The 11,367-nt window shown below is 39.4% G+C and overlaps 1 protein-coding gene across 5 annotated transcripts in view; it reads right to left on the bottom strand.

The window, feature by feature from the left end:
• The window catches only part of LOC141906703 (activating signal cointegrator 1 complex subunit 2-like), a 47,070-nt gene that overhangs the window by 35,557 nt on the left and 146 nt on the right, over positions 1-11,367 (bottom strand). The window contains exons 1-4 of one of the 5 annotated variants that reach the window (XM_074795998.1): positions 11,202-11,367; positions 5,716-5,899; positions 3,282-3,502; positions 2,187-2,502 (exon numbers count right to left, since the gene is read on the bottom strand). In XM_074795998.1, the coding sequence (XP_074652099.1) occupies positions 2,187-2,502; positions 3,282-3,502; positions 5,716-5,796 (618 nt within the window). In that variant the 5' untranslated portion in view covers positions 5,797-5,899; positions 11,202-11,367. Of the gene's footprint in view, positions 1-2,186; positions 2,503-3,281; positions 3,503-5,699; positions 5,900-6,793; positions 6,815-11,145; positions 11,164-11,201 lie in introns of those variants that run through there. The other 4 variants (XM_074796001.1, XM_074796000.1, XM_074795999.1 and 1 more) reach the window with 4 other exon arrangements.

The raw sequence follows: 11,367 nt of genomic DNA on the forward strand, positions 1-11,367 counted from the left end.
TTCTGCTTCTTGGCTTTCCAGACTGAAGCTGCCAACCGGACTCCCTGACAAATATGTCTGTTGATTGGCCCATACTTAATACTTAATGTCAGTCCGTTTAAAATATTGAATTGCTGAGACTTTCTTCTGGTGGAAATTATTTGCATGTTTGATATGCAGCATGAGTCTCAGTTTTCACATTAGTAGACTTATTGTCAATGATGTCTCCAAGAATATTGAAACTACTAAAAAACAACAGCAAACAGGCCTTTATACAGGTTCGTTTTGTGCACATAAAACCACCACTGAATGATATCACCAGTAGTAGAATCATACTTTCAGTTCACAAGAAAATTAAATTCGGAAAAGCAAGTATTTAGAGGTTGAATTTCATTTTCATTTGTATTTTATACACTGCCTACACTTTCGACATCGTTCTAAACTGACGATGTTTAGATAAGAGTTCAAGGTCGCCATGATGAAATGGAATATTAATTTGTTAGGCGACAATTAGAATCCAGGATGGTGATAAAATAGTTTCTTATAGTTTGGAAATGTTTCAAAATTAACTAATGCTAAAAATACAAAGAGAAAGAAAAGCGTGCCAATAATCAATACACAGCAGTCTAATAATAGACTGCAGGCGCGCGGCATTCAACGTATACACTATACATTCAACACGTGGATACAAACAATGAGCACTAATCCGGTAATTTACTATCAGAAACAACAGATCCCAAATGGTGATTGTTGAGATATAATGATTTGACAATCTATAACCTACCAATTTTCATGATGGATTCCGATGCGATTGCCGATATCATCTCGCACGAAAAACAAGAACCAAATCTCCGTCGCTGCTACTCTTGGTTTCCGTCAGTGAGCACTCGCTTACCGCGGCGGATTCTCCGCGATCTTGGAGGGTGGAAGTCGAACCCCCCTAAATTATTTTAACGGATTTGCGCGAATTGGGAAGACCACAAAATTCGGCAACAAAATGGCGGATTCCCGCCATTTGGCGTGATATTCACATCCTTGTGAAAACGCTTTGATTCAAAGCGTCACCATTGCCCTTCAAAACTTCACAAATGTGTAGAAAGTGCTGATTTTGGCAAACAACAATGGCTGTCAGTCAGCCATCTCGATTCTCAAAGGGCCAGTTTTCAGGGAGATGTGACTAGGGTACATGTATATAGGTACCAAAGATCAAGATAATCCATTGGAGCATCTTCAAAACTTTCCGAAACAACTGGATTCCGTCTACGGACAGACGAACAAAAATGAATGCAAATGGCCCCCCTGAGACGTATGTCTCATATGGGCTAAAAATGTATAAAAGTGCTATTTCAGCAAATATGAATAGCTGCCAGTCAGCCATCTTGAATCTGATAGGGCCAGCTTTTTGGGCTGAAGATGTGTCTAAGGTAGATATACGTATTCAACTAGATTCAATATATGGACAAAAGAAAATTGAACGCAATAGCCCAAGTAGGCTACAAATAAAAGAAAAAGAATCTAAACTAAATTTCGAGTAAAAGAAATACCTCTGGACTGTATGTTAACCTCAATTTCATAGCAAATACAGCAGCGGATCCAGGGCCGGTGCACAGGGGGCACGTGCCCCCCCCTAAGTCCTCGCTAATTTCTTATGGTCTGACCTTTTAGTGAGAACGAAGACAAGCATGTGAAAAATCCCGCTGAAATTGCTTAAGCTTATGTCGTCATTTACAGTTACCAGCGCTTTTCTGCAGCAGTCCTACATGTTCATGTCGTTTCATTGGCCGGTGTTCATTGGGTTTAGTCGTTTTGAATTCTAACAATCCAAATTGCGAGTTAAATCGTACTCTGATCGTGCCCAGAACGTGTCTCTGCGCGTCCAATTTTTTAAAATTTTCTGGGGGAGGACCCGCAGACCCCCCTATTTAGATTTGTGCACCCCCCTCCATGGAATCCTGGATCCTCCGCTGAAATACCAGGAATGAAACCAACTACTATAACTGAACACTCCAACACATTTTTCATACCCATATGCATGCGTAAAGTATTCACTCATTCACCTGATGAAACTATTGGTACTATACACTAATAACGAAAGCTTGTGCGTCAAATATACTAGTTAAACCTATAAAGTTTGACTTGTCTCCCTGTATTTATAAAGCATAAAGTCTTGAATGTTATCAATTCTGTGTAAAAGCAAACATGCTTACCTGAAATAGTGTAGGAACAATGGCGCGAAGGTCATCATAATATTTTGGCTGTTGATTGAAGATGTTTTCAATCATCTTAGATAGGAGAGCTATATTGCCATTCTTGTACAATGCACATAAATCCATCAACTTGGGAATATCAAAGATGAAGTTTTCATATATAATTTCACCAAATACGGATGGCTTGATGTGACTTTCTATCGATTCTTTATGAGTAGCCATCCGTAAACAGACCATAAATATTCGTCGATGAATGTCTTGATGGCATTTCACTGCGGACAAAGGCAGACATGAGGCATAATTCTCATCATAGTACCTATTGGATATACAATAACCAGTATAAACCATCATAGCTTTTGTATCATCTTATTTTTGGTTATTCTGCAGTGGAACTAAGATTATAACATTATCCAACTTCTATTTTATATTTTGTATATAATTCATATCTGTTTGTTCGTTTTGCCTATTGTTGTTCAGATCTTGGTTTCCATAAGACTGACCCCATTCGATTGTTCATTCAACTTTACGATTGGATGGCTTTTTAAGTATTGTCTGCAACCTGTAAGTAGCCAGCAGGTCTTGAACACTCTTATGACTCTTGATAGTGAATAAAGCAGCATCACCCCTAGTCCCGCTGAAGTCACTTATACTATTGCATCTTGCAAGAAAGTATTTTGACCCCTAGTTGATTTACTGATGTTTTTTCAGTACAGAACATAGGATCCAGGATATGGGCTTTGTTACATATATGCATGGTAAAAAAATCCAGATCAACAATATGTATGACTAGCCATTTAAAAACCATCAAAATTACCACCGACATATAGATTTTTAAGGCAAATAAATAGAAAATACAGATGCAATGCAGCCATAAAACATTTGCTATAGTTAAAGATACTAGTTGTAGTGTGCCACCTTATGGCCACCTTATTTCCAGCCTTGTGGTCGTAATCAAGTATACTATACTAATTCTGTAAATTACCACATTCTACATTCATGGATGCATGCATGTATCAGATATAGTACACCTTTTCTACAATTCATAGAGGGGCCACTTACAAGTGTTTGACTGTATTAAGTTGAACTATAACTTACCTAGGAGCAGATTGTAAATATGATTCTATGCATTTGTGCAAAGTCTCATCAAATATCACTTGGCACCAAAATTGTTGATGAGGCATACACAACAAACAGCGAAGATCTTCGTTAATAAAAGCCAATCGTTCTTTAAACTCTTCAACATGACCTTCATCTTCAAGGTTAGCTGGAGGTGGATGATACACCACAAATTTCAAATCCGTCTTCCATCGTAGGTGCTGTAATGAAAAATAGACTGTTGCAGTGTGTGACAACATAAACTTGAGGGATCGTCAAGCCCACTTGCAAAAAGGAAAATCTGATAACATCAATATTCATCATCCTTTGGTGATAGTTCCCAGAAAACGATGGCCTTGAAAATCATTGCAAGAAGAGATTAATTGTTCTTTAAAAGGGGGTAAGCCTATTAATCAGAAAAGGAAATGTAAAATCCAAATGAAAGATTGGAACTTTTATGCAAATGCTTTTCATATCATTTCATCATAAATTGTTTTCATTTCTTGCACTAACCGTACAGGCCTATTCATGGTATAAAAAGTCTCCAATACTTAACAACTAGTCATGTGAGCTCAACGGATCGGCTAGTCAAATTCCTTAAGGTAGGGACACATGAGGGTATTTTTTCACCCGATCGCGGCGAATCGCTCGTGTGGTGAATTCCACAGCGTAATCTATTTTCATCAACCAATAGGATGCATTGTTGATATCATGTGATTTGTTAAATCTCTCCCGCTAAGTGCCAGACGCTGACCGAATTTCGGTTTGATCACGGCGTGTGCCCGCTCGTATCGGGTGTATATATTCGTCGGCGAATTAAATCGTCGCAATCGGGCGAAAAAATACGCTTATGGTCATCATTCTCAACCCCAAAAGAATAGAATTTCAAAACTCTATGAACCTATGTACCATTCATTCCTAATTTAAAATGCTTCCATCATCATAAGACATGCCATGAGCTACATTTTTGCAATTGGTTGAAAGTACAAAATATGCCTGATAACCAGTACAATGTGAAAATACTAAGCTATTCTGCTATTCAACGCTCCCTGGGAACTATGTACATAAACTAATAACCTAGAAACTCAACACAATCATACAACATGTCATGAGCTACAGCTTAACAATTGATTGCGGTTACATAATATTCTATAGTACCAATCTAAATAGGCAAATTGTACATAACACAATATTCAACTCCCCCTGGTGGTTGGAACAAATAACTGCTTAACCCCAATTCAAAGCGAGGGGATGAAAATCCTATGACAGTGATAGCATTTATCAAATATCAAGACTATTTAAGTTCAAACCTGTCAATATTTTTCTCCAAAAGCCATTTCTACCTACAAATAAGGACTGATGACACTAAGATGGCTGTCGATTGTGTCAGGCTTGATTGATCATAAGATCTGTCTGATATGTTTAAGATCCCTCCCTAAAGAATACCTATCACAAATTTCAATGAAAAATGGCATACCTCTATCTTTTCCCTTGGTCTTATTGATTTGAAAACGGAATAGAATTGAATTGGATTTTCTGAAATTTGTGAAAAAGCTATTTTTCCCGGACTTTGCATAATTGTCAATGATATTTTCCATAGGCTAGAGCAAACAAAAATATTCCTCCCAAAAACCAAATCAACTAAAAATTTCACAGAAATCGATCTTGAAATACAAATTTCAATCTTAAAATAAAACCTGGAAGTAAAACGGTAGACGATACCGTGGGTTCATGTGAACACTTGCTGCTAAGCCAATCATAGAGGAGTCTTTGTTTTGATTGGCTTTTTAAAACAGATATCTTTGCGTTCAGATTTTCGCAAAAAAGCTCCAGATTTTTAACAAGGCCTTTTTTCAAAATTCAGCTCCATAGGATTTGGAGAATGGATAATGCTTAAATGGATGATTTGTATGAATATATGCTCAGTTGTACAGTCAAAGAGCCTTCGCTCTGGAAACCATGTCATTAAAATTTGTCATTAATTCGTCATTCCATGTCATTAATGAACCAATATCAAGACAATCCATTGAAGTGTCTTCAAAACTTCCCAAAAATACCTGATTCCATCTATGGACGAAAGAAAAGTGAACACTCTAGTCTGCTGTGACTTAAGTCCCAAGAGGGCTAAAAAACGCTGGTTTATCTAGGCTGCACAGTTTCACTGGTCGTATTTAGACCAAATTGAGGTATGTGTTCTAAAGTTTAAGAGAAATATGAAAAGTTGCACCATCTTCCCTCCATCGTAATATGCGGCTCAGATGCAGTATCGATATAGATGAACTGTCATCACGTTCAATTACGATTCGCATGTGAAACTATCCTGTGCCACCCTACTTACGTATTTTTCGGCAGGTCTCTAGGCTGTACAATAGCTATTATTGATAAGCAGAATGCTGTCTGCTTTGATAAAAGGCCTACCTACTAAGCCACTTACGATAGCGGGGAATTTTTGTTCCTTTCCATTTAGTACAATCGTCACTCGTTTTTCATCTAATGTTTGGTTGGTTAGATCCATCCCTTCTTCAATTGTTATGGCAATGGTGGTACCTAGCTGTATCACGCACGGGCCTTCCTTGCTCTGACGTTGACTACGGTCAGTCTAATTGATGCACCGGTACCTATAAATACAGGAAACGTTTGGTTAGAATTTCAAAATGGTGTTCTCATTTCAACACGAGAAAATGATGACTATTTGGCAATCCCTCAATACAGTGTAAAATGGATATAAAAATGCTGTTTTATTGAGACTAGTCAGTAACCTTTCCTTTCTGTGCTCTAGTTTCACGATCGGATATTTTTGCTGGTAAGCCCATCTTCCGATTAAGCTTACCACCAACGATCAGGTAACTAACTATAGAGACTGCACAGTTTCACTGGTCCTATTAACATGTTTGCTGCCACCTAGGAGATAAGTTCCAGTCACCATTGTCGATGCTATTAATTTTTGATATCATGCAATTCATATGCCGCCAGCACTATTTGTACATTGATAAATCAATACACCAATCATGCTGGTCTGTTTTAGTATAAAAACCAATGACGAGATACCAGTAACTCGTCACTGGCAATCAAATAGAAATCTAAAAGAATAAAAGTTTCATTGTAAAATGATGATTTTAATCATTATATTCTCTCTTTTGCACCCCCCGTAAATAGGCCTAGTATCTTAACCTCTCCATGAAATGACATTGAATCGATGAAGATATAACTCACAACGGCAAACTGCGGTAGGCCCACCATGACAATTTATCTCATCAACAGTAGCGAACAAACGTGTTAAAACCAAATTAAGCAAGCTAACGGGACATGACATGAAAAGTTCTTGACCCCAATAGAAGCCTAGGTAGGCCTACTAATCAGAATTATTGGAATGAAAAGACTAGTCTAGACTAGAGGATACTGGGGTAACTAGGGGTCCAGGGACACCATGCCCACTTGGAAGTGGTTTCAAATGCTCAACAATCTAACAATTTCAATATTCAACGCCCCCATCCAATGACGTTGAAACTCACCGCAATTGTAGAACATGTCAGCAGCTACGATTTTGAAATTGATTGTGGTAACAAAATATGCCAAGTTACCACTATAGGCCTAAAATGTAAAATACTAAGTTATTCTACTTTGGGTTCTGGGTATCATTTCCAGGGGCTCAGCTCACAGAGCCACTCAGCGCGTCCCCAGGTGGCAGATAGGGGGAGCCTCATTTGTGGGGCCTGTCAGGTCATAATACGGAAAGCCGACAGCGGACCATAGTCAGCCGAGCTGATGGCGCTCGCAAAAACCGCACCTAGGAGACGGAAAAGTGATTCAAACACCTGGTCTGGTTAGTGACCATAAGCCCTGCAAGGCAACTTACCCGGGCAGGAAGGGCTCCCAGCCTCGGGTGATGGCAGCCTTCCTAGGTGACGCAAAACACTGATTTAAAACCTGGGCAGGAAGGGCCCGCAGCCTTGGACGATGGCAGCCCTCCTTAGTGAAGGACATCACTAATTCCAAAACCAGGATAGATCAAGTTTTCTAGCCCTACAAGGCAAATGATCTGCATCTGCCCCAGTCTCCGCCTTGTGGTCCCAGCGGCACTAGACAGAACATGACTGCTGCAGACGAGAGATCGATCGATGGTCACACCCTGAACGCAGTAGAGAAATTCTGCTACTTGGGCAGCATTATGAGCCATGACCCAAGCCTTGATGCAGAAATTACCCTACGCATTGCCAAAGCCATAACCGCATTCGGCAGACTAAATAAGAGGCTCTGGAACAATCATGGCATCAGACTGCCCAGCAAGATCCAAGTCTTCCAAGCGACAGTATTCTCATCTCTGTTACATGGATGCGAGACCTGGGCAATCTACAAGCGGCATATACACCAGCTTGACAGTTTTCATATGCGCTGTCTAAGACGCATCTGTGGAATATAATGGCAGAACTATGTACCGAACGCAACTGTGCTTGAGAGGTGTTGCTGTACTGGTGTGGAGGCATATATCATGAAAGCTCAACTCCGCTGGTGCGGTCACCTTGAACGGATGGATGATAGCAGGATACCCAAGGCCCTACTATACAGCCAGCTGCGTGATGGCCGCTGTAATATTGGCCGTCCACACCTCCGCGTCAAGGACTCACTCAAGCTTCAACTGAAAGCCAGCGGCATTGACACCGAGACATGGGGACGTTCTGCCCAGAACAGATTGCTCTGGCGCGCACCCACTGTCGTAATGCTGTTGCATCCTGGTGACCATATTCAAAACCTAATAACCTTTTACCTCACCACAATCATAGAATAGGCCTATGACATGAACTACAACTTTGCAATCGATCATGGTAACAAAATATGCCTAGGTACCAATATAATGAGGAAATACTAGGTTATTCTACTATTCAACGCCCCTGGTGACCATATAGAATAACTAATTTCCTTAAAACTCACCAGTCATGGACGATGTCATGAGCTAAAACTTTGCAATTGATTGTGGTAACAAAATAAGTATTGGTTAAAATATAATATTGAAATACTAAGATATTGTATTATTCAACGTCCCCTGGTGGCCATATACAAAAACCAATGAACTTGAAACTCACCACAATCATAGAACACGCTATACGCTACAACTTCCTAATTCATTGTCGTGACAAAATATGCTTAGGTATCAATATAATGTGGAAAAACTTTTTCCCACCTACGAATGAGTAGGCCTACTGATGACACCAAGATGGCCGCCAATTGCGTCATAATTGGCTGATCAAAAATACCTGTCTCAGGTATAAAACATCCTTTTCCAAAAAATACACATCAGCAATTGCAATGAGAAATGATGGCAAACCAGTAGGAAGCTACAGGACTCGGAATTTGGGCCAAAATTTTTTGGCACTTGAAAGGTCCTAGGACGACCATCTTGAGTCCGATCGACCCAATTTTTGTTATGCCGATGGGCCCTGGGGGGTTCAAATATATACGAAAGATCAAGGTAGGCCTAATTGATCAAGACGTCTTCAAAATTTCCCTCAAAAAGTTCAAAAACGTGTAAAAAGTGCTGATTTTGGCAAACAACAATGGCTGCCAGTCGGCCATCTTGATTCTGCCAGGGCCAGTTTTTGGGCTGAAGATGTGTCTAGGGTAGATACATGTATAGGCCTAAACCAAATATCAAGACATTACCTTGAAGCGTCTTCAAAACTTCCCAAAATAACTGGATTCCGTCTACGGACGGACAACGGACGAAAAGTGAACGCAATAGCCCGCTGGGACTAAAGTCCCAAGTGGGCTAAAAAGGCTATTCGCATTATAGATGACGCTAAATTTAACTCCCATACCTCGAGTATCTTTATGAAATATGAGATACTTAAACTTGACGACATAATCAAACTCGAAATCACAAAATTTGGATATAATTTCACGAAGAACGTTCTGCCGACACCTGTAATGAAACTATACAGGAAAAACTCTATTCACCATAATTACCAAACCAGAAATCGAAATCTCCCTGGGACCGAACCACATAGGCTACTAGTTTGATATCATAAATCATTTCTAACTGAAGTACCAGCTCCCTGGCGTTGTAGGTACTTCACAAATCCTTAGAAATTCCACTACTTTTGAGAAGACCACCCTGACAACATATCAATATCAATCAGCCAAATTAATAATACTTAGTGATATCCATTATTCATTTATAAATATAACTTATGTTAATATTATTACCATTATTATTGTTATCATTATTATTAGGCCCTATCACTATTATTATTATCATTACTGTTATTACTAATTGAATATTATTATTATCATTGTTATAGTTATCATTTATTTCCTGTTTCTATTGCACCCTTCTTGCACGCTTTGCACTCGGGTTCAGCGCCTTGCAATTGCTTTTGAGTACAGCCCCAAAGACTTGCGCTGGATCCCTCATTTAACATCTCTAGTTATTCCGCATTGTTAAAATAACCTTATATCGAAATGTAGTTTAATGAAAATAAAATTGTTATTATTTATAGCAATGAAAAATGGCAAACCATTATGAAGTTACAGGACTCAGAATTTCAGCCAAAATTGACATTTTTGGGGAGAAAAAAGGTCACAGGACGGCCATCTTGAGTCTGATCGACCCAATTTTTCTCATGCTGATGGACCCTTGGGGGATACAAATATATCTGAAAGATCAAGGTAATTGATAGGCCTAAAAGCGTCTTCGAAATTTCCCTCGAAAATTCAAAAATGTGTAAAAAGTGTTGAATTTGGCGAACAACAATGGCTGCCAGTCGGCCATCTTGAATCTGAGAGGGCCAGTTTCTGGGCGATACATGTACAAAACAAATATCAAGACATTACCTTGGAGCGTCTTCAGAACTTCCCAAAATAACTGGATTCCATCTAATGATGAACGGACGGACGACGGGCGAAAAGTGAACGCAATAGTCCGCTGGGACTTAAGTCCCAAGTGGGAAAAAAACTTTTTATGTCAGCTGCTGACACTTTCACCAAGAACCTTAGTGTCTGATGTACCACACAGGGTACACTAATGTCTATTTCAACCTGACTTGAGAGCATTCCGGGTGGCCTAGCTCGCTAATTTTTGGTAGTACATACCTGATAAAGGTCTTAATAGGACCAGAAAGGACAGGCAGTCGACCTAAATCATCATTTTTTAATCCATTTGAAACTGTGTTGAAGGATAGGTATCCAAAAAGTCTTCACTGAAAGGGGTTAAATGAAGAGAAGTGACTCCATGATTTGAAAGTTTAACAATATGTTTCCACGCCTACGTATCAAATTTCGGTTGGTAGGCATGGAGACATATTGTTAAACTTTCAAATCATGGAGTCTCTTTTCTCTCTGGAACCCCTCTCAATGCATATTTTTTGGATATCCTTCAATACAGTTTCAAATGGATTAAAAAATGATGATTTAGGTCGACTGCCAATGCATTCTGGTCCTAATAAGACTATTATCAGGTATGTACTACCAAAACTGACTGAGCTAGGCCACCCTTTATGCTCTCAAGTAGAGCGACGGAGATTACCGTGGAAACAGCCACGTCATTACTCTAGTTAGCTGGTTAGTTACCGTCCTAATCGTTGGTGGTAAGCTTTTTATAATCGGATGGGCTTTATACCAACGTTTGTTGTTTGTGAAAAGATCGTGAAACTAAACCCGAGCTAGGTTACTGACTACAACACCACATGACTGGGTGGGTGGGTGGTGAACGAACCGGCACTGTGAGTGTGAAAGGTAGGCAAAAAATTAAGCAGCACATGCCAAAAAGATTGATATCAGACGAAAATAATGGACATTAACAATTGCAAAACCATAAAAAACGAGTTCAGAAGTTCGGAAAAGCTGCTGAACTAAATTCTAGGCAAGTTACTAAATTTTAGAGTTGTTCAATTCTGTTGTATCGTATGATCTGATGAGAGTATGTACCTTGTAGTAAGGCTCTAGCAGATGTGTATTACTATTAGGCCATGGCATAAGAACTCAAATACGTCGCTAAGTTTAGTTTCGAGTCCCGATTTTGCAGTTAATCCTGATAACATTCATCGGTCATAATCGGCAAATTATTGTAAATTCACGCCGGGCATCTTACACA

This window comes from Tubulanus polymorphus, chromosome 6 (genome assembly GCF_964204645.1).
Source record: "Tubulanus polymorphus chromosome 6, tnTubPoly1.2, whole genome shotgun sequence".
Taxonomy (NCBI): domain Eukaryota; kingdom Metazoa; phylum Nemertea; class Palaeonemertea; order Tubulaniformes; family Tubulanidae; genus Tubulanus; species Tubulanus polymorphus.